Genomic DNA, 24,128 nt, shown 5'->3' with positions numbered 1-24,128 from the left:
ATTGTACATTTGTCAAAACCCATAGAATGTACAACATCAAGAGTGAACCCTAATGTAAACTATGAACTTTGAGTAATAATGTCGTGTCAGTATAGAATCATTGATTGTAACAAATGTACCACTCTGGTGTAGGATGTTGATAGTGGAGGAGGAGTGCATGTGTGGGACAGATAGTATATGGGAACTCTCTGTACTTGCTACTCAACTTTGCTGAGAACCTAAAATTGCTCTAAAAAATAACTCCTATTGCAAAAAAGGGAGCTAAAGAATCTATGCAATTGACTCCAATTAGTTACTCGATATTTAATGGTATCACATGTCAGGTATTAAATGAAAGACCTATATAATCATGCTAACTCCAGTAGATACTTACTATTTAGTATACCCAGCTTTATAAAGAAAGTTAATTTCCACTCATAATACCACCTTTGAAAAAGCATCCTTTAATTCAGAAAATACAGTGTTGCTTATTATTTTTGGCTAAACAGCCTTTTTCATATATGTTATAATAGTATTATGCAAAATGTCTCTATTGAATTTGAAATGGATTAATTATGGTTGGTTTAATTTAGGGGTGCGGCTCTCTGGTTTTCCCAATGAAGAGGAGAAGAAACACCAACAAAGGAGCATTATTGGCTTCTTACAGCCTGGAAACCAAGCCCTGTCAGCCACCAGGTGTATACTAGAGAAAACTGACAAAGATCAGTTTCTAAAACCTCTAGAAATGTCTCATAAGAAGAGTTTCTTTGATAAAAAACGATCTGAAAGGAATTGGAGCTACCAGGACACATTTAAATGTGAAACTGTAGATAAACAAAGTTTACAGACATCACAATCCTTCCAAGTTTTAAAGAAGAGGATGAGTGAGAATTTAGAAACATTGGAGAATTTAGATAACTGTCATATATTTACCTGTCCTGTTTGCTTCAGGGAGCAGGGAAGCATCAGTCTGGAAGCCTTTAATAAACATGTAGATGTGTGTCTTGATGGACCTTCCATCAGTGGAAACTCTAAAATGTCCTCACGTTCACATGCTTCCTCTACAGAAGTGAACGAGAAAGAAAATGTACATGATTCTGTTTCTGTCTGTGAGAAGCAGGATTATGAAACTCATCAGAAGAATACAGAGATCACATCAGTAGATTCTGTAGCGTTGGCAGAGACTACTGGTAATCCATCTAATACAGAAGGTGTAGGTGCGCTAAGTAATAAGCACAGCAAAGAGGAATGTTCTAGTCTTCCAAGCAAATCGTTTAACATGGAACACTGTCCTCAGAATTGTTGCACTGTTTCACTGGAAAATGAAGATGTTGCGTCATTAAGAAGGAAAGAGCCCCTACAACCTTATTTATGTGAAGTGATCAGTGACCAAGTCCTCGTTTGTCCTGTTTGTAACCTAGAACAAAAGACTTCAGATCTTACCCTATTCAATGTGCATGTAGATGTTTGCTTAAATAAAGGCATTATCCAGGAACTCAGAAAGGATAAGGTTAATCCAGTTAACCAACCCAAAGAAAGCACCACAAGTACTGGTGAGTTTACAGTTATTTTAAAGAACTTGATTTTCTAGGAATGTTTTATTAAAATTGAGATTGTTGTTAAATCTGAAACATATACCTTGAAAGGGATAGTTCATGTACGCTGCCATTTAGGAAAATGTTAGTTACCTTAACGGTGGGTTAGAATTAGCTGAAGACGCTAGATTTTAAATTTTGGGAAACCTCTGGTTTGGGCTTGATTTAGCACAGAATGAACTCAAAGGTTTAGGGAGCTGAGTGATCTAATCAATACAGAAATTCCTTCAGAGAACACTTGCCAAGGCACAGTGGTGACTTAACTATAATTATATAGCCAAAAAGCCTCTTTAACTTGTTTTTTGGTAGTTCCGACTCTAACCCAACTTCAAAATCAGCCGTAATACTAATGAAACAAGTAAATTACAAAGAAATTATGCTATACATTAGTTTCTGGTATATATAAATTCGAACAATGTAGTACTAAGGAAGTTTTTATTATCTTTAATCAGTCAACCTTAACTCTTTAAATTTTTAGAAAGCTTTTTAATTATTTCATGTTATTCATTGTGGAATTTCTTCCCTCTAAAGATAACTCAGGCAAAGTACAGAAGATTGGGACAAAAGCAAACAGGTATGGCTAATTTGAGTTTTAATAAAGCTGGCTATGAAATTGTTATATTTTGAGGTCTGATTTTTAAGAAATGTTAAAATTTGCTTTTAGAAATCATTAAGTAAAAGTTTTAAAATCAATTATTTGCATAAACAATTTTTTAAATCTCTTCATGCATTTTATTATTTTATAGTTTTTTGTTTTGTAGTTCTTCATGCATTTTAATTGCATGTTCTTTTTTATTCCAGGCCAGGACTGATGACAAAGCACTCGGCATCAAAGAAATCAAAACCAAACAGTCCCAGACACACCCTTGATATATTTTTTAAATGAACGTTGAACATTTTATCATTAATTTTTGATTGAAACTTGTTACTTTATAATCAATGAATGTATTCTTCCTCATTCCAGGCTTACAGATTCATTGAGTGAAAGGCAAGTGCAATAAGCCCTCCCCAAATGACATTTCCTTTATATGAATTTGGAATATATACTAATTTACTTCTGTATCTTTTTTTGATAACAATGAGAATTCCACTTCCATTATACTTCAATTGGAAATCAGTCCTGTTAGAGATAATTTTAAAATGAGAAGTTAGGAATGGGATCAGGAAGTGATTTCTTTCTTTATTATGTTTTTGGGGTTTCTTTGTTTGTTTGTTTTTTTGCGGTACACAGGCCTCTCACCACTGTGGCCTCTCCCACTGCGGAGCACAGGCTCTGGACGCGCAGGCTCAGCGGCCATGGCTCACGGGCCCAGCCGCTCCGTGGCCTGTGGGATCCTGCCGGACTGGGGCACAAACCTGTGTCCCCTGCATCGGCAGGCGGACTCCCAACCACTGCGCCACCAGGGAAGCCCTATTATGTTTTATAGTGAATATAAAAACTTACATTTATAAGGGCTCTCAGAAGTTCAGATAAACCTATTTTAGCATAAGAATTTTTTAGCACTTAACCACTTTGTTTGCACTGGACTGCTATGTTTGATCTTAGTATCTTCTACAACTTTGTATAATTATATTTTAGCTCCTAGTATCTTCAGATACCTCATGAACATTCATAATGAATACTTATCTTAAGTCCTATGAAGAGTATTAGCTTAGCAGAACTAGCATGAGTGGTTTTGTTACCTTCAGGAAAATAATGTCACAGTATTGTTTGCTGTGTTAAAAGAATTTTTGTTTAAAATATGATTATTCATTTGATTTTTTTTAATTTAAAATTTTCTTTATCTAATGAATAAGCACTTGGTTCACTTTAAAAAAACACTTAGTCTAAGATTCATGGTAATTATTTTCTTATCTAGGACTTTTAAACAGCAATATTTCATTTCTTGACAGTTATATTTGTACTTTACACAAATCTGTAAAAAAGGATAAATTGTACACTCACTTCATTTTTATTATGACCTTCTGGAGAAGAATGTGCAATTCAAAAGATTAATGTGTGTTAAAACACCTCATTTATCTTAGTTATATTTCTATCATGTTTTCATTAACATTCGCGAAAGAAGACAGCTTAACAGTAGTTAGCTTAAGTAGTTCCAAATATTTTTGTGCTATCAATAGAGGAGTTTTTATCAAAAAAACAATTATTTAATTGAAACATGAAGATGGAACCCATTTTCTATTACGGCTTTAAGGAACTGAATCTTTTGTTCTAATATTTTTGTTTCTTTTCATATTTTATAGCTCATTACCTAAATGTATAAAGACAATGTTTTAGGAACAGCGTAAATTAGGATCTCACACAACCTTTGGCCAAAGTGGTAATTTGACTTTAAATTACTAGATGATTTAAAATTAGGCTTAGTTTATTAACATACCAATTTCATGCCTAATATTATTATACGCTATGGTTAATACCTAGTTGTAGAGCTACGCTTCTTGATTGTGTGATTTACTTACATTAATTCTCTACAAAATTAACTTCAATGAAGCAGTGATTTAATGTATTGAAAAGTAGATAGCACCATATTTGTTCTTTTCTATCCTATCTTGTTTCAAGTTCATTTTTATTGTGTTTTCAACATTAGAGTGAATACTAAAATTATTTTCACTTAGATGATTCATTTAATTGAATGTTATCATTTAGTAATATTTAATAAAAATTTAAAATGAAATTTTAAATGTTTAATCTTAGCCAGTAGAAATGGTTTCCTTACTTTTCCACTCTTTTCCCACCTCTGTTGCTTTCACTCTTATTTTCTTTGCCCAGAATTTTCTCCACATCCTTTTCTGTTTTATCTAATAATCCAACTCATTTTCTTTTTATTATAATTTTGTTTGGGGGCATTAAAAGAAAATACAACAAAACCACAAAGAATAAGCACCTATAATCTTACCTATTTAGAGAGTCAGAATATAGGGAACCACCTGGGAGAACATATTTGCAACACATATAATTGGCAAAATACTAGTATCCAGTATATATGTAATCCAGAATACATAAATGATTCCTATGAATCATTAAGAAAAAGACAGCCAATAGAAATTTGGACAAGTCTTTAGATGGCACTTTACATAGAAAGAAATCCAAATGGCCAAGAGACATGAAAACATCCTCAGCCATTTTAGTTATAGGGAAATGAAAAAAAAAAAAACCACAAAGAGGTATTATAATACCTTTCCCAGATTCACAAAAATGAAAGGATCCAATGATATTAAGTTTTGGTGATGATATGGAGCAATATCAACTCTTATTTGAAAACAATCTCTTTGGAAAACGGTTTGTCCTTCTTCAGTAACTCTGAAGATGTGCACACTCAACACCCCAGCAACTGCACTCCTAAATATACGCCTTTGCTGGTTATCTTCCATTTGCCCTCCTGATTTTACTCTGTGCCCTCCACCCTGCTTTAAGTTCAGTGAGGCATCATGGCAGCGGGCAGCCACTGCAGAAGGTTTCAGGGAGGAAAGAAGATGAAGTTGTTTATTCCCTCATATACCTTTTTGAGGAATCATGTCAAGCTGGTTAGGTCCCTTGATGAAAGGTCACAACTTCTTCATATGTCATTTTCTGCTCTCTCTCCAGGTTCTGATAATCCTTTCCTTGCCCTCACCCCTTCATCCTAGGGGTGGCATCAGAGCCTTGCCCTTATTAGCCCTGAGGTGCTGCCCTATCTTTTGTGGTTTCCCCACACCCTGTCCACAACTTTGTAAATGGTCCCTTTCTTAAAAGTCATCTCAAAATACATTTTTTTTCCTGCCAGAGCCATAACTGACACAATGTCTTGGGAAAACTATTGAACATGTTTTTAGGAAGCGTGTGCAAGAATGTACATAGCAGCACTGTAATAGCCAAAAAATGGACATAAACCAAATATTCAGCACGGGTAGAATGGTTAGATTCTACCATTGTATATTCATGTAGATCCAAACAAAAGAATTCTACACAGTGGTGAAAATGAAGGAAATAGCTAATCAGAAGGTGGATGAATATCACAAACATAATGTGGAGCAAAAGAAGCAAATCATAGAAGGATGCCATCAGCATGATTCCATTTATATAGTTCAAAACAGTGTATATTGCTTTAAGGATGTATTCATATGAGATCAAATTATTAAGAGAAGCAAGTATATTATTGTCCCCAAAGTTAGAATAATGACTTCCTCTGTTGGGGGAGAAGAGGGAATGTGATTGAGAAATGGCACATGGAACTGCTGGGATGCTGACAGTCTTCTGTTGTCTTGGGTGGTGACTGCATGGATGTTTATTTTAAAAATATTATTTAAACTGTATGTATGTATTTTATAGATTCTTGTTCATATGTGACCTATATCATGATAAAGAGTAAAACAAAAAAAATGGCAGGAACCGCTTTCCTTAGTAAGGTGATGTTCTCCTTCATCTCTGCAGGCTACTAGCTTCAACAGAGAAAAAGTACATTTCTCTCTGCTAGGACTTTGCTGAACACAGCAAGAAAGAGTCATCCCATGACAACATTTTAAGTTTTTCTCCTAATGTTTCCCCTAATGCTACAGCCTCAATCAGCATTTGGTCAGCTCTCCAAAGTCAAATTGCCAAAGTTGACAATTTGACCAAATATTTTATCATCTCCAAACAAGTCACCAGCTTCCCAACCTGTGATATATATCGCCACTCCTCAAAGCCCCTCCCTCAAACACTAAGCCAATTCTGTATATTAGATTTTGTTATTTTCAGCACCCTGCTTTCTGTATCACTTCAGAATTTTACTTCAGCTGTGAATTACAGAGACCCAATCAGTGTCTTAAAAAAAAAAAAAAATCAGGGCTTCCCTGGTGGCGCAGTGGTTGAGAGTCTGCCTGCCGATGTAGGGGACACGGGTTTGTGCCCCGGTCCGGGAAGATCCCACATGCCGCGGAGCGGCTGGGCCCGTGAGCCATGGCTGCTGAGCCTGCGCGTCCGGAGCCTGTGCTCCGCAACGGGAAAGGCCGCAACAGTGAGAGGCCCGCATACGGCAAAAAAAAAAAAATAGGTTTAAGTACTTAGGAACTACAAAATATTATTGAAAGACAAGCAGTCTGAGTAAATTAAAAGAATAATCCTATTTATGAATAGGAAGAATGACTATCTTAAAGATAACTCTCTCCTAATTATTCTATAAGTTCAATAAAATTCAAAACAAAACTTCTCATGGTTTTTCTTGGAAGTTGTTAAGTAGATCGTAAATTTTATATGGAAGAGCAAAGGCCCAAGAATAATAAGGTAGCAGGACAGGCCCTATTACATAGCAAGATTCATTATAAAGCTGTAGTAATTAATAACATACACTAATAGAGTAGTATTGGCCTGGGTATGAACATTTTAGACAACTCAGTACAAAAAGTATTTACTATTTAATAAATAGTGCCTAAACTCTGACCTTCCAACTGATTTCACAGCTTCTCCTGCTCTAAACCATTTTGTGCATTTTTTGCACATTAGCCATAATGTTTTCATAACGTCACTCATATTAGAAACAAAACAAAAAAAGATTTCAAAGCTCTCAACTCTGTCCAGGATCAGTGAGAGCTGAGAAGGGGACTGATTTTCAGCGTATGATGATTTCTATGGTGCAAATACCATGACAGATTTCAAGCTATTGACACGATGTCAACCAGTTCACAAAGTTCCTGAAAATTTAACAATTGGCTCTTGGGTGCCAGCACAAGCGAGTTCCCAAAAATCAGTGTTCATGGTGCACACCAAATACTGGCTTGGCATTCAAGCCCAGTCAAGTCACACTGCATAGCTTGCAGTTTCCTGAATTAACCAAGCTATTTCTCCCTTCTGGTGTCGTGCTCAGTTGCTCCCTCTGCCCAGAATGTGCTTCCTGAATGCCCCTTTGCCCTCTCCATACACAGTAACCATACACAGCTATTCATCTTTCAACTCATCCCAAGGACCACCTTCAAGAAAGGGTCTCTGTCCCCTAGGAAAACTGATTAGTCACTCCTTTGTGCTCCTGTTTCTCTATGAAGACACTGAAACATTCTTTGTTGTGGCTTTGCTGCGGTCTCTCCCTTCTAGGTTGTAGGCTGCTAGAGATGCTGGACTGTCTTTCACTGATCTCTGAATTATAAGTGTGAAGTGTAAAGCCTGGCACTCAGTAGGTGTTAACTATCATTTGTTGACCCATAAATGAATAAATAATGTTTGCCCAAAGACTGGTGTCTATTACTGTCATGCTAATTTTCTCTGTGAAGACAGGGTGGCCGACGTAGATGGCTGCACTCAAGCTGGGCACTAAGGACGGGCATTCTGGAAAGAGAGAATTGTACTTCTTTCCCTTTATTGGGTAATTGCTTGCTTTATAAATGTTTTATTACTGTGTTCTTTTGGGGTAGCTTGGAAATATTTGGAAAAAGGCTCAAAATATGACTATTAACCTAGGGCTAAAAAAAAAATGATTTTTGAGGAAATATTCCATTTTGAAAATCACACCTGGTGCCTGCTGCCTTTTTTTTTTTTTTTTTCATAAGTAATGTCCCCTTTTTTTTTTGGCCATGCCTTGTGGTACGTGACATCTTAGTTCCCCAACCAGGGATTGAACCTGTGCCCCCTGCAGTGGAAGGGTGGAGTCTTAACCACTGGACCACCAGTGAAGTCCCAGTAATGTCCCATTTTGAAAAGCAGTAATACATTTGAGCATACCTGGTGCTGGTAGGGCTCTAGTGAACATCACAGAGATGTGTTTATACCCCTGAAGCAAAAGCTGTTCTTTTGTTGAATCATTAAGGGATAATCACTTTTGCTTTGTAATACATAATTGGATTAACAGTTGTTTAAGAAAAACTCAAATGATATTATGGTGAGTATTGAAAACATGATTCCATTTATTAAATCGTATATTGGACTGCTCCCCTTACAAGTGTGAGGTAATTTATTTTCTAATGCTGTCTACAAAAGGCTCAGGGAGACAGAAGATAATTCAGAGGCAAATAGTTTTCACACTTTCCTTGTAATCGCGGTCTCTTAAGTTTGTTATGATTTCAAACCTATATATACCTACATATATATATGCATAGATGTGCATACACCATATATATATGTGTGTATATACATACTATACACACAACCTCACCTGAACCCATATCTGTTACTGAATTCTGTCTACCCTTGTAGGGCCTGTTGAAAATATCCACTTCTTTCTATTCCTTTTGTCAAATCCTCAACAGTTGCCTAATCTCTGGCCTTCCAACTTATTTCTCAGCTTTCATCAGTATCCTTCCCTTCTCTAAACCATTTTGTGCATTTTTATAGACAATGCTTTCCTAACATCACTCATATCCGTCTGTGTGTACCAAAAAGGTGGGTCAGTTCTGGGGTCAGATCTAATTCTGTTTTATTAGGGCTCAATTTTTTTTTCACTCCTAGAATATGCTCAACTTCGAATTTAACTTCTGAACCCATCCACAGGCATGAGATGTGCCATGGTTTTATTTGTTTGTAATCCATCAAACACAGTGCTTATGTACTAGGGATTCAATGGAGATATCCAGGTTGTCCTTCAATATTCTACTTTTCTTCCATATTATTAGAATTTTAGGTAGGCACACGATTGCCCAGAATAGTTTACTATATTTCATCAATTCTTTATTTTATAAACCACTAAGAAAGAAATAAAACCCAAGATGGGGAGTCCAGTAGGTTACCACTGCATTAAAATGGGGTACCAAGGTTTTCCATCTTCAGAGAGGCTATCGAGTCTTACTTTATTCTAGAGAAAATTCTGGATGCCCATTTAAAAATGATTCAATACTTAAGTTCCGATAGTGTTGGTTATCAAGCCAACCTCGACACTTCTCCCAGCTGTACGAAGAACGGCCTCAGTGTACGCCGGGAGTTTCCTCAGAACGTTTTACCTCGCGTGAACCCAACCACATCACGCCACACCTGAAGGCGACACCGCCCAGCCAGGGCTGGAGACCCGGGGCGAGCCGCGCGTAGAAGCGCCCGCAGCCGAGAGCGGCCCCGGGGGTGAGCGGCCTCGGGGGCTTGGGGGCCTCGGGGTCGGACATAGAGCCGGGTCGGCGCGCCCCGGGGCGCAGGGAAGCGGCAAGGGGGCTGCTGCTCGGCGAGGCTGCGGCCGCCAAGGGGTTGCGGGAGGGCCTGAGGGGCGCGGCGGCCCGGCCCTGGAGACGCCTGGCGCGGATCCCGAAGCAAGAGCGTCCGCGCGCGCGAGAAGGCGGCGGCCGAGCACGAGTTCTGTGAGCCTGGGAACAAGGCCTGGAGACGCCGGCGCTGGCGGCGCCGCGCGGGCGCGGGGAGCTGGTTGAGCGGTGTGGGTGCAGCGCTCGGGCCGCGGCGGGAAGGGACCCGAGCGCATCCTCATCCCTGTGCCCTCTGAGGGCTAGTTTTCAGCTTTGGGATCCACCCCCACCCAAGTTTTGACTCACATTTCTCAGGACGTTTTATTTCCGGTAAACCCTGCGCTGTGGGTGGAAGGAAAGTGTTACCCTTTCAAATTAAGGAAAAGGATTTTTCAAGAAATGATTAAGTCCTTTTACAAATAAGGAAAGAGTTTTTTGTTTTGTTTTTGTTTTTTTTTTTGCTGTACGCGGGCCTCTCACTGTTGTGGCCTCTCCCGTTGCCGGAGCACAGGCTCCGGACGCGCAGGCTCAGCGGCCATGGCTCACGGGCCTAGCCGCTCCGCGGCATGTGGGATCCTCCCGGACCGGGTCACGAACCCGTGTGCCCTACATCGGCAGGCGGACTCTCAACCACTGCGCCACCAGGGAAGCCCCGGAAAGAGTTTTATGTGCCGTTATCTCCTATAGCCTGACGCATTCACTGATTTATTGTGTGACTTTAAGTAAGTCACTTAATCTTTCTGTGCTTTAAGTTTTTAAAGCATGGAGGGGATCATCTATGCCTTGGGGGTTTATAGCATAAACTCAGGGACGCTGTTTAAGGGTCTTCAAGGTTGAGAATGACGTCGAGTCTTTTAACGAGCACACCCTCCAAGGTGGATAGGTGGGATGGCCTCATTTCCTGAAGACCAGCCTTGCGGGCAGAGCACCATGGTTTCTTTCTTTTTTTTCCTTATAAATTTATTTATTTATTTTTGGCTGCATGGGTCTTTGTTGCTGCACGCGGGCTTTGTCTAGTTGTGGAGAGTGGGGGCTACTTTTCGTTGCAGTGAACGGGGGCTTCTCATTGCGGTGGCTTCTCTTGTTGCGGAGCACGGGCTCTAGGCGCGCGGGTTTCAGTAGTTGTGGCTCGCGGGCTCTAGAGCGCAGGCTTAGTAGCTGTGGCGCACGTGCTTAGTTGCTCGGCAGCATGTGGGATCTTCCCGGACCAGGGCTCGAACCCGTGTTCGCTGCGTTGGCAGGCAGGTTCTTAACCACTGCGCCACACGGGAAGCCCGATGTTGAATTTTTTTAAATGCTTTTTCTTCATCAATTTAAATGATCATGTAGTTTTTCTTTTTTAGACTACTAATATAGTAGATTACATTGATTGATTTTCAAATATGGAACCAGTTTTGCATTGTCAGGATAAACCCCACATGGTTATGGTGTATTATACTTTTTATATATGACTGGATTTGATTTGATAATGTTTGAGGAGTTTTGAATCTATGTTGTTGAGGGATATTTGTTTATAGTTTTCTATTCTTGTAATGTCTTTGGTTTTAGAATCAAGGAAATGCTGATCTCATAAGATGTGTTGGGAAGTGTTTCCTCCTCTTCTGTTTTCTGGAAGAGATGGTATAGACTTGATGTTATCCTTTAAATATTTGGTAGAATTCACCAGTGAAACTATCTGGGTATGAGGATTTCTTTTTAGGAATTTTTAAAACTACAAAGCCCATTTCTTTAATAGTTATAGGATTATCCAGTTATCTGTGTAATCTTGAGCGAATTTTGGTTGTTTGTGGTTTTTGAGGAATTGTTTCATCTAAGTTGTTGACTTTTTTTTTTTTTTTTTTTGGCGGTACGCGGGCCTCTCACTGTTGTGGCTTCTCCCGTTGCGGAGCACAGGCTCCGGACGCGCAGGCTCAGCGGCCATGGCTCACGGGCCCAGCCGCTCTGCGGTATGTGGGATCTTCCCGGACCGGGGCACGAACCCGCGTCCCCTGCGTCGGCAGGCGGATTCTCAACCACTGCGCCACCAGGGAAGCCCTAAGTTGTTGAATGTATGTGCATGGAGTTGTTCACAGTGTTCTCTTTCTCATCTTTTAACGTCTGTGGAGACTGTAGTGCCCTGCTCTCTTTCATTCCTTACATGGGTAATGTGTGTCTTCCCTCTTTTTTCGTAGTCTTGCTAGAGGTTTATTGATTTTATTGACGTCTTCAAAGAACCAGCTTTTGTTTTTATTGGTTTTTCTCTATTGTTTTTCTGTTTTCAGTTTTATTGATTACTGCTTTTACCTTTGTTGTTTTTCTTCTGTCTGCTTGATTCAGGTTTATTTTGCTCTTCATTTTTTACTTTCTCAAGGTAGGAGCTTAGATTATTGACTTGAAGCCTTTCTTCTTTTCTGATAATTTAATCCTATAAGCTTTAGCTGCATCCCACACATTTTGATATATTTTATTTTAATTTTCATTTGGTTCAAAATATTTTCTAATTTCTCTTGAGATTTCCTCTTTGATCCCTGGTCCAGATTTTTTTTTTTTTTTTCAAAACTTGGAAGTTCTCATAGTACTGAGCCTACATTCCCTCCTGGCAGTATTCTTCTGGAAGTGATTGTGTTACCCAGCCCTTCCATCCAACCATTGAACAAATATTTATTGAACACCTACTAGCACTAGGCACTGGGATCACTTCAGCTTCCCCCCTGGATGTGTATTCAGGTGGAGGAAGCAGACAGTGAACAAGTATATGTATTAAATGTCAAATAATGTCAAATGATATGAAGAAAGAATGGAGTAGGGCACAGGGGTAGAGAATGACAGGGGAAAGAGTATTGGGTGGTCCGGCATGGTTTTTCAGAGGTGGTACCATTTGAGGTACCACCTGAATGAAATGAAAGAGGAGGTCTGGACTTGTTTTTCTAGCTCAGCATGGCCCCCTCCTGTTCTGACCCTCTTTCCTCAAACTTGCTCTGCTACTGAAGGCATGGAGTATTGTACCCCTAGACGTTTAAGTGAATGATACAGCTCTGTGTAACCTGTTTTTTTTTTTTTTAAAGTATGTCTCCTACACTAACCTAGATCTTTACCGCTACCAGTACCCTGCTACATCTTTTTTTTTTTTTTTAATTATTTTTGGCTGTGTTGGGTCTTCGTTTCTGCGTGAGGGCTTTCTCTCGTTGCGGCGAGCGGGGGCCATTCTTCATCGTGGTGCACGGGCCTCTCACTGTCGCGGCCTCTCTTGTTGAGCACAGGCTCCAGACGCGCAGGCTCAGTAGTTGTGGCTCACGGGCCCAGTTGCTCCGTGGCATATGGGATCCTCCCAGACCAGGGCTCGAACCCATGTCCCCTGCACCAGCAGGCAGATTCTCCATCACAGCGCCACCAGGGAAGCCCTAACCTGTTGTTTTTGACTGAACATTTAACCTTTACTTGATTTTATCCATTACATTTTTAACGCATATATAGTAAAGTACTCTTATAAATATTATTTAGTTAATTGAAATGTTTATGATTTTGTCTGGGCCATTTTCTCGACTCTGTCCCTTATTACCTGGAAGGTAGATGGTGGTGTGTTAGTAAGGGTCTAACTACCAACTCTCTGGGAGAAAAAGTTCTGAGTTGTAGTGTTTTCCAATTTCCTTTGTGTAATGCTTCCACTGTGACTGATTTCAAGCTACAATGTGATGTCACTGAACACAGAGTTGAGAAGAGTTACACACAGTCGGTTCTTATTAGCCTGTACAAGCTGGCTCCTTCACACCACTGAAGGAAGGTTTTATAATCTCTGTTTTACAGGTTGGGATATTAAAATTCAGAATTGTTATAGGGTTACACAATTAGTAAGCTGTGGGCTAGCCATTGAACATTTTAAGCCCCTAGATATTCTGATGTAATTGGCTTGGACCAGGAGTTTTTTATGGTGCTTTTTAATTGTCTTAGAGACTTCCTTAAAATTAAATTTTTTAAAATATTTATTTATTTTTGGCTGCGTCGGGTCTTAGTTGTGGCGTACAGGCTTCTCTCTAGTTGTGGCATGTGGGCATCTCTCTAGTTATGGCACACAAGCTCCAGAGTGCGTGGGCTCAGTAGTTGCGGCGCAGCATGTGGGATCTTAGGTCCCCAACCAGGGATTGAACCCGCATCCCCTGCATTGGAAGGCGGATTCTTAACCACTGGACCACCAGGGAAGTCCCTTAATTTTCCTTATAGATATGGTAGAAAAGGGGCAAGATACTCAACTTCAGGGACAGACTACAATCCATGTGTCATATTTCCGGGCACAGTAAAGTCTTGACTTGCTATTTCAGGGACATACCAAAGAGCGATAAGGACCTGGAAATAGAACCCCCCTCCCTTTGGATTAATACACTGGGGCAAGGAGCTGTGGCCAAGCTGTGTACGAACCAGGAGAAGGAGCTGAGAGGAGTCCGGCCTAACCAGTGGAATGTGTTAGCTAAAGCATGTGGCCAGTGGGCAATTTGGACCTCTAATTCAGCAGTACACTCTCATACTGACACCCTGGACACATGCAGTGACTGGAAGCTTGGGCTTTGAATTCAGGCTGCCTAGGACAATTCTATCATTTATTATCTTTAAGGCATGAGCAAGTGGTTTAACTTTTCTAAGCCTCAGTTTCCTCATCTGTAAGATGGGGGTAATAATGTCTACTCCATCAGGTTGTTAGTTTTATAAAAACCCTAGGGTGCTCCAACATTTGGAAATCAAGCAGAGGAGGAAGAACCAGTGAAAGAGATGGAAAGCAACAAGTGGTCTAACAGAAGCCTGGAGGAAAATGTGTTATAAGGAGAGTGTGGTCCTTTGTGTCATATCTGCCAAAAGTTCAGTGCACATGACAGAGAAGTGATGACTGGATTTTAGCAAGATGGAGTGACCCTGATAAGAGCAGTTTTGGTGGAGCAATAGGCATGATGTCTGATTAGCATAGGTTGAGATGAGATGGTGAGGTGAGTACATGGAGACATCATTATAGAACATCATTATAGAACACTTCTAAGAAGTTTGAGGGTAATGGGAGATTGAGAAGTGGAATGGCAGTTGGAAAGGGATGTGAAGTTAAGGGATTTTTTTTTTTTTTTACACTAGAGGTATTATAGCATCTCTGTATATGTTCAAGGGAACAGTCCACTGGAGAGACATTAAATGATGCAGAGGAGAAAGAGGATAATTTCCAGGAGATAGATGAGATAATTGAAAAGATGAGAAGGGATGGGATCTAGATCCCAAGTGGAGAGGTTGGCCTTGGGTAGGCACAGGGATGCTTCATTGATTGTAACAGAAGTAAAAACAGAGAGTGTGGGTATAAATGTAGGTAGGTAGATTGTTTGACTTTTAGCTGTCCAGGTATAGAAATGGAGCAGATAGCCGCTGGGTTTAATCTCAGAATTTGGATTCTGCCAACTAGTCGGATGAAGGAAGCGAGTGGTGAGGGAGGTAAATGTGTTTGCACGGAAGTGGTTCGAAGATGGACCGTAGGATCTAAACTGGGTGAGGAGGGAAGTAAAGGCCTAAGGGATGGATAATATAAAAAGATGGTGAGAAGAGTGGAATGGAGGACTTGATGAGGTCGCAAAATTTCCGGACTGGGCAAACTAGAGCAGGTGAGCTGCATGGATGAGGCCATGGTCAGAGGATGGGATTCTTGAAGATGTCAGAGGTAGTGTAGTTATTGTCGCAGGAAAGAGAGCAGGGCGCGGGAGGATGTTCACATCCCAGGTCACGTCCGAGTCCCTGGGACGGCTGCCAAGGGTGGGTTCTTGGCTTTGCTCAGGAAAGAATTCAAGAGCGAGCCATAGTAAAGTGAAAGAAGGTTTATTCAGGGAGATGCACACTCCATAGACAGAGTGTGGGGCATCTTGGAAGGCAAGAGGCACCAGGGTATGGGCTTGTCCGTTTTTATAGGGATGGGTAATTTCATAGGTTCATGAGTGGGAGTATTCCAGCTATTTTGGGGAAGGGGTGGGGATTTCCAGGAATTGGGCCACCACCCACTTTTTGACCTTTATGGTCGGCCTTGGAACTGTCATGGCACCTGTGGGTGTCTCATTTAGAGGTGCTGATGTGTTACAATGAGCTGAGCATATACTGAGGCTCAAGGTCTAGTGGAAGTCAACTCATCTGCTATCTTGGACCTATCTGGTTCTAACCAGTTTATGTCGTGTCCTCAGCCTATGCGTTCTTTTAGAGATTGTGCCCGGCCCCCTTCCTGTCTCATTATGATGTAGTGATGATAGTCATGTCAAGAGTATGACTCTGAAATTAGGTGGCTGAGGTCAGGTGGAGGAAAAGATTATTGGAGGTGAGGGGGTTAGGGAACTGAGAGACCAAGGTGTTGGATTAATCATCTACCTGTATGTTGAAGGTACTTAGAGTGGTAGCAAGAGTAGCAGTATTGGGTTGGCCAAAAAGTTCATTCGGATTTTTCCGTAAGATGGCACGGAAAAACCCAAATGAACTTCTTTTTGCCAACCCAATAGGAAGAGCCAAGCGATAGAATGAATGTGTATGTCTCCCAGGAAGATACTCCCTGGTGTTTGACTGGACTTGGAAGCATGCCAAAAAGTCCTTGGCAGATGCTAGGAAAACTACTCAACAACACATCTATAGGGACTTCCCTGGTGGCACAGTGGTTAAGAATCCACCTGCCAATGCAGGGAACACGGGTTCGAGCCCTGGTCCAGGAAGATCCCACAGGCTGCAGAGCAACTAAGAATGTGCACCACAGCTACTGAGCCTACGCTGTAGAGCCAGTGAGCCACAACTACTGAGCCTGCGAGCCACAACTACTGAAGCCTGCATGCCTAGAGCCTGTGCTCTGCAACAAAAGAAGACACCGCAATGAGAAGCCTGCACACCACAACGAAGAGTAGCCCCCGCTCGCCACAGCTAGAGAAAAGCCCGCATGCAGCAACGAAGATCCAACGCAGCCAAAAAAGAAAAAAAAAAGTCTATAAAACCTCTCTTAGGTCCTTTCTTTTTGGAGATGGTCGATTGCTGATTTCAGATCATCCCAATTCTGACTTCATTCCCCAATGTTGTGATTGTCCTCTGAAAGCTTTCCAGCTCCTTTACATTACAAAATAACAACAACAAACCAACAACAAACAAACAAACAAACAACTCAGTAAATCCTGGAATCTTCTCTAGGCTATTTAATAAAACCTGCCATCTGAATATGTATTTGTATGTGACATATAATGTTCATAGTGTATAGTAATGTTAATGTTTATAGTTAAAAGTGTGAATCCACTTTTATCTCCTTTCATATAAATGAGAATAAAACAGGTTCATCCCTTTTAGCCTTCGTTCGTGTATATTTATATGATGTGCTGCATTTTAAGGTTCTATTTCTGCAGGTCTGGCATCTGCACAGGGTCCTGCAGACAACAGTTTTATCTCTGTAAGCTTGCATGGAGTATTTGGGCTCCTCCCTGTGTAATCTTGTACAAACGTCTTATAAACAACACCCCCTGAGAAGTCAATGGCCACCCTCTGACCTCCTAGAACTAGATACTGCATTGCTGGTTTCAGGGTGGTCCTTTGGAATAATGTTTTGCTTGGGACCGGGAAGATTTTTAAGGCTGTGAAAATACTTGCAGCATGAGGAGAAAATGGAATCTTGATAATACAGCTTTATGAAATATTGAAGCAAAGTTCCCACGTCCAGAATAGCAGAAAGCGAAAGGCTCAAGGCTGTTGTTTCAACTTTTTAGTTCCAAGGTTTGCCACACGAGGTTTGCTTTCTCTTCAGCCCTCTTAAATTCCCTGTCATGCTTGCTTGCTTGCTTGCTTGCTTTCAGTGCTGCCAAATGAGAGAAGCTTCCAGAATGCTGCTAAAAGCAATAATTTGGAGCTTATGGAGAAGCTGTTTGAAAAGAAGGTTAACATGAATGCTGTGAACAATGTGAGTAGAAATCACAGATGTGACAAGTGACAGTGGTGTGGGTTTACACAGTCCAACTGAAATAAAAATAAAAGTGATTCTGCTAAATGAGATGAGGGAGAGCTCCGTTGCTGGCAATTCCATAATGTTTAAGCTAAAGGTGGAATCAAGCAGTGGAAGAGGCTCTGGGTGTTTTAACTGATCTGTTCCAAGGGGAAGCGTCCAGGGTCTTTATGTGCAGCTGTACTAAGTCTGTGGGTGGACAGTGACGCCAGCTGTCAAGGTTATGGGCCTGGACTTGGTCCTGGATCATAGCCTGTGGATCACTTTGGCCTCAAACATTCTGGAAAGGCAGAACATCTTTTGCTACACAGTTCATCATTGTTTTCTCGCCAGTGATGTCCTTTATGGTTGGGGCCTTCCAAATTTAAAATCCCATGGGGAGTATGGGTTTGCATTTTATTGCTTTTGAAATATAGTTCATCTGCATGTTGGGCAGTGAGGCCTCTTCTGAAACCTGGCTCTCACTTGTTCTTCAAGTGCCTGGGTTTAGGGGAGAGGTCCCACTGCCAGACATATGGATTTCCTACTGCTTGCTTCTGTGGGGATTTCCTGACAGCCCCACCAGGCAGGGTTTATCAAAGTGAACAGAGTGGGGGCTGTGTCAGTTGTTTAGGACAATTTGTGGGGATGGCAGAGGTGGATGTAATGCTAAATGAAGCATAAACTTTAAGACACCTGCTTGCACAGACTCCTTCCAAGGCACTGGGAGGACTCTAGCAGTGTGTTCCATTGTTATATGATTTTGTAAAACCTGAAAAAGTAAGCAATTTTAACTGTAATCCATTAAGCTTTCTGACTTTGGCTTTAAAGAGGGCTGCCAAAGAGTGTAAACTTGACGTTCCACAAAACCTGGATCTATCCCAGGCAATGAGTTCATAGAAACTGAGTTCATGCATCATGTGCAGTGGAAGGGTGTTTAACAGTTGTGCATGTGTGTGTGTGAGGGGATCTGTGTTTATGGGTATGTGGGAGTTTATGTGTCTGTGTATATTGTGTGTGTGTACATGTGTATGTCTGATGTGTTACCTGTGTATACCATATTCATTGTCCACAGACATCCTAGAAAGAGTAGAAAAATAGCAAATTTTTACAGCATAACAATTTTAGGAACAAAAAGAAAAGGGAATCAAGGAAGGAAGGGAGCAAAAATTAAAGAAATAAGCAAGGATCTTTGAAGGTAATATCTAGATTAACTGTTGAATAAGTAAAGCAATAATCATTTTTCCAAACAGCAGGAAATAGATTCTCCAGTGTACTTTTATAACCATTTGAAAATTTTTTCCATATAACTTTCTGATATTTTCAACCATATTTTTATATTAAAGTACTTAGAGAGATAGTACACTTAAACTTACAGTCAGTGTGGCAAGTTATTGTAAACTCCTGATGAATTATATTATGCTTTGTAATGACATCTCTTTTAGTCCTGTTTACAGCAAATTGTTGACATGGTTACTGGTAGAGTTCCTTAAAATCTGTGATGACAGAAATGAAAAAACACGGAAGTGGTTTTATTGAATTATCTTGGATGGTATTTTGATTTGCATCCTTATTCATGAATAAAGTTAAAGGAGAGTTTATAAGCCCAAATTTGACATACTAGGACATAGCTCTAGACTGCAGACAATAGCAAGGGTAACTCAAATTTAGTTTATCACTGACTTAGCTACCAAGGAAATCAGATTAAACAGTTCTCAATTTTTGCAGTAAATTATTTATGAGAAACAAAGGATAGTAAATTCTTTGGAAGCAAGATCAGTATCTAGAATGTGGGAAATACGACATGTGTTTTCGTTACAAGCAAGACATCCATTGTCTGAAGCACGTCAGACTGTCTCTAGACATCCTGGGAGCACCAAGTTGGCTTTTCTTTGAAGCAAAAGATATTTATAGCTTTCTTTCTCTTTGTGTGTCTTTTCTTCCTCCCTCCTTCCTCCTTTCCTCCCCTCCCCTCCCCTCCCACCTCCCTCTCCCTCTCTCCCTTCCTTCCTTCCTTCCTTCCTTCCTTCCTTCCTTCCTTCCTTCCTTCTCTTTCTTGATTTGTTTGCTTCAGTAAAATTTACAGTCCAAAAATTACAGAGAAAAGAACCATATATGGATTGAACTTCTAGGAAGATTTTTTGTTATGCATTATCAACATGTCCTACTATTATTAATGATTGCATACAGGAGAAATACAGCTTTTACTCTCTAGTTGAAATCCACTTTACTGTTACAATCAGTCATAGGTTATGCAATGGATTTCAGCTTGAGGCATATCCTCCGGTTGATTGCTAAATTCTCTGTTATCTAACAGTAGAGAAATGCAAGATTATGCTGGATACAGTTCTCACTACTTTCAAAGGCAAGGCAAATAGTAGATAAATAATCAAAACACAAGCACCTGATAGAAAATTATGGCCGTTCAAGAACCAGGAATCTTAAGAAGGCTAAATAACAATCAGATGACTGAAGACACAAATTGTTTTTCCTCAGATGAACCGCACAGCCCTGCCTTTTGCAGTGGGGACAGGTCATTTGTCTGCGGTGGATTTCTTGCTGAATCTCAAGGCCGGGGGCGTGTTGCTGGTGAGGTAACCTCGTCTTCGTTGGGGAGAATGGATCAGAGCATAACCAACGTAAGGGGAAAATCTGACCGCTTGGGTTATCTTTTCTCCACCTACACACAAAATATTTCCATTGGCAGTGTTCATTTTGGAAAAATCTCTTTAGAGAATACGCATATTATGTGCTCTATGTATTTGGTAGTCACCAATTGTTTACCCATTACCTATAGGATTTACGCTTTTACTTATTTTCCCATATTGACCTTATGGCCAGTAGCATGCATTTGTAAGAATAAAATGGTTGCCTAGAGTGTAACTGGGGGCATAGAAGACAGAAGCTAACTGGACTCAGGGACATTAAATCTGGACTTTTCCCTGTGAACTCTGATAAATAAATAAGGCGTATTAAACACATACTGTGTACCAGTGTACCAGGCACCAACCTCAGGACTTTGATATTTAGTGCCCACAGCCTTGTGAGAAAAGTATTGCTATAATGTCCAATTTACAGATGAGGGGCCTGAGACAAAGACAGGTTAAGTATCTTGCCCCCAAAATTATATCTAAGAAGGAGTGGAGGCAGGATTTGAACCTGGCTTATCTGATTCCAGAGACCATGGCCTTAGCCACATATCACCTTGATGATTTATCTGCCTAGATATCAAAATCCACCCTAAAGATTTTCCAAGTACTTTTCCCAACTTCGTTTAATACTTTACCATGGAACAAGGAAACCAGTTAGGCTGGAGAGACCCAACATCACGTTTATCATCTCCAGTTGCAAAAGTAGGTGATAACCTTGGCTTTTAGTTAATCCAATGGACGATAGTTCTTGATTCTTAGTTAATCCAATGGGCCATGTTTTCTACAGTTAAACTATTCAAAAAATTCTTAAAGAGCGATTCTATTTTTTCTCTGGACTGACTCTTTGGAGGGTAAGACTCAGCATTGCTTTACCTTCCTGTCTCACAGGGCAAGGTTTAGTATGTGTAGTAAATGTTTGGAAGATGAATAAATGAAATCAGTTCAAACCAATTGGTCATCTTATTGTTTATCTTATTGGTTTTGTCAGCACTCCTAGACATGGCCTAGACTTCATAATGATGAGAGTTTCTCTTTGTATCACCAGAGGGACACATCCCTCTCTGTCTAATTTATTGCTCTGGTATTGGTAGGCAAGTGGATTGATAAACAACAGAATCAGAATGAAGAAAAACCCCTTTTTAAAAATTGGCACTGCAGGGCTTCCCTGGTGGCTCAGTGGTTAAGAATCTGCCTGCCCATGCAAGGGACACAGGTTTGATCCCTGGGCCGGGAAGATCCCACATGCTGTGGAGCAACTAAGCCATGCACCACAACTACTGAGCCTGAGCTCTAGAGCCCGCAAGCCACAACTACTGAGCCCACATGCCACAACTACTGAGCCCACATGCCACAACTACTGAAGCCTGTGTGCCTAGAGCCCGTGCTCCGCAACAAGAGAAGCCACAACAATGAGAAGCCCGCACACTGCAACGAAGAGTAGCCCCCGCTCACCGCAACTAGAGAAAGCCCGCGCACAGCAATGAAGACCCAACACAGCAAAAAATAAATATAAAGAAATAAATAAATAAATATTTTTAAAAATTGGCACTGCAAACACTCCAACTTAATGAGTGTAATAAGTTGCATTACAGTTATAATACTTAAGGAACATGTTGTTTAGGTCTGAAAATTATCATTTGATTATTTTTTAATGTTATTTAGCCTGCAAAAGATGTTTTGGTAATAGACCTGATTGCCAAGAGTCTATTTTTATTTTAACATTGAAACCCAGATACAGTAACTTTTTATTTTACTTTAATTTTTAAATTAACATACTGTTCATTAACTTTCTTCTTAGCATACAGCTTTATGAATTTTAACACATGTATAAGTTCATGTAACCACTATCACAATCAAAATACAGAACAGTTGCATCATCCAGAAAAATCCCTTATGCTGCCTCTTTGTAGTCAAAACCTCTTTGTAGCCAAACCCTCCCCTACCCTGGAAGCCACTGATCCTTTCTCCATCTCTATAATTTTGCCTTTTTGAGAGTGCCATATAAATGATACCGTATAATATATAACCTTTTGACACTGGCTTTTTTCACTCAGCAAAATTTCTCTGAGGTTCATGTGTTGCATGTATCAGTAATTCCTCCTTTTTTATTGCTGAATAGTATTCCAGTGTATAGATATACCACAGTTTATTATATCCATTCACCAGTTGAAGGACATTAGAGTTGCTTCCAGTTTTTGACTCTAACAAGTAAAGCTGCTGTAAACGTTAGTGTACAGGTATTTGTGTAAGCATAAGTTGCCATTTCTTTAGTGTAAATACCTAGAGAAGTGAGATTACTGGGGCATATAGTGAGCTATATACAAGAAGCCACTAGACTTTCTTAGAGGGGCTGTACCATTTTCATTCCCACCAGCAATGTACTAGGTTTCCATTTGTTCCACATCCTCATCAGCACTTGGTATTGTTATTTTTCTCCCTTAATTTTAGGCATTCTAATAGGTTTGTATTGGCATCTCATTGTGGTTTCATTTGCATTTCTTTAATAGCTAATTATTATTAAAGCATATTTTCTTGTGTTATTTACCATTTGTATATCTTCTTTGGTGATATGTCTGTTCAAATCTTTTGAACATTAAAAAAATTGATTATGTTGGGTTTTTTTAATTAATTTTATTTGATCTTTGCAACAACCCTGTGTGCTTGGTACTATTTTTTAAAAAAATATTTATTTGTTTCTTTATTTATTTTTGGCTGTGGCGGGTCTTAGTTGCGGTGCGCAGGCTCTTCGTTGCAGCGTGCAGGCTTCTCTCTAGTTGTGGCACATGGGCTCCAGAGTGTGAGGGCTCTCTAGTTGTGGCACATGGATTCCAGAGCATGTGGGCTCTGTAGTTGCAGCACGCAGACTCCCTAGTTGTGGCACGCAGGCTCAGTAGTTGCAGCGTTCAGGCTTAGTTGCCCCATGGCATGTGGGATCTTAGTTCCCCCACCAAGGGTCGAATCCGTGTCCCCTGCATTGGAAGGCAAATTCTTAACCACTAGACCACCAGGGAAGTCCCTGTTTTAATTGTAGAGTTTTGAGAGTTCATTATATATTCTGGATCCAAGTCCTTTGTTAGATATGTGATTTGCAAATATTTTTTCACACTCTGCAGCTTATCTTTTTAGTGTTTTTCATAGAGCAGAAGTTTTTAATTTTGATGAAATTCAGTTCACTTGTATTTTAAAAATGAATCTAGCTATTGGTATTATATCTAAGAATGATTTGCCTAACTTAAGGTTATGAAGATTTCTCATATTTTTCTTCTAAAACTTTTATAGCCTTGTGTTTTACATTTAGATTTATCATCCGTTTTGAGTTAATTTAAGTATAAAGTTATAAGGAATCTGGTATATGGATGACCGATTTCTTCAACACCATTTGACACCACTGTCACCAGTTTTTAACACTTTTGCAGTGCTATTTGGACCTGTGCGCTATCCATGAGCCAGTCTTAGACCTGGGCAGTGGTCTACCCCATAGTTCAGTTCCCCAAGCTTTTGTCACACTGTTTAGGGTCAGGAACATGTACAGGTCCGGGGGGAGGCCAGTAGTACATACACAACTTTATGGGGTTGCTTTCTTGAACTCCCACCTCTCCAAGATCATCTCCCCTACATTCTCCACCTACAGGGCCCTTCTCCACCTTTTCCTGGTCTTCTGACTAGAAAGCGAAGGGTGTAGTATCCCAGCTCTGCTGTGTACTTCCCACAGTTATGTCTCCCTCTGGGACTAAGAGAGGAAAAAAAACCCTTTCTCCCCCTTCCCCACCTGCACCCTCCTCTTCTGACCACAGTTCCTTGGGTCAGAGAGAAGGATTCCCTCTGTCACTGCTTGCCCAGTCACTGCTCCTACCCCTTCTACTG

At 40.5% G+C, this 24,128-nt stretch overlaps 2 protein-coding genes across 2 annotated transcripts in view; both read left to right on the top strand.

Annotated features, from left to right (window-relative positions):
* The window catches only part of POLK (DNA polymerase kappa), a 77,542-nt gene extending 73,343 nt beyond the window's left edge, over nucleotides 1-4,199 (top strand). The window contains exons 13-15 of the mRNA XM_082624122.1: nucleotides 573-1,532; nucleotides 2,106-2,148; nucleotides 2,376-4,199. Of these exons, the coding sequence (XP_082480248.1) occupies nucleotides 573-1,532; nucleotides 2,106-2,148; nucleotides 2,376-2,460 (1,088 nt within the window). The 3' untranslated portion in view covers nucleotides 2,461-4,199. The remainder of the gene's footprint in view (nucleotides 1-572; nucleotides 1,533-2,105; nucleotides 2,149-2,375) is intronic.
* Nucleotides 4,200-7,814: 3,615 nt separating this feature from the next.
* Nucleotides 7,815-24,128, top strand: part of ANKDD1B (ankyrin repeat and death domain containing 1B) — a gene marked incomplete at both ends in the record, with an annotated part of 53,156 nt that continues 36,842 nt past the window's right edge. The window contains 6 exon segments of the mRNA XM_082623311.1: nucleotides 7,815-7,888; nucleotides 9,381-9,511; nucleotides 9,614-9,765; nucleotides 9,767-9,800; nucleotides 17,489-17,592; nucleotides 20,110-20,207. Coding sequence (XP_082479437.1) covers nucleotides 7,815-7,888; nucleotides 9,381-9,511; nucleotides 9,614-9,765; nucleotides 9,767-9,800; nucleotides 17,489-17,592; nucleotides 20,110-20,207 — 593 coding nt within the window.

This window comes from Mesoplodon mirus (genome assembly GCF_964341445.2).
Source record: "Mesoplodon mirus genome assembly, chromosome: 5".
In the NCBI taxonomy this organism is placed as follows: Eukaryota; Metazoa; Chordata; class Mammalia; order Artiodactyla; family Ziphiidae; genus Mesoplodon; species Mesoplodon mirus.
Note: the sequence above shows the minus strand (reverse complement) of the source record. Positions and strands in the feature narration are given on the sequence as shown.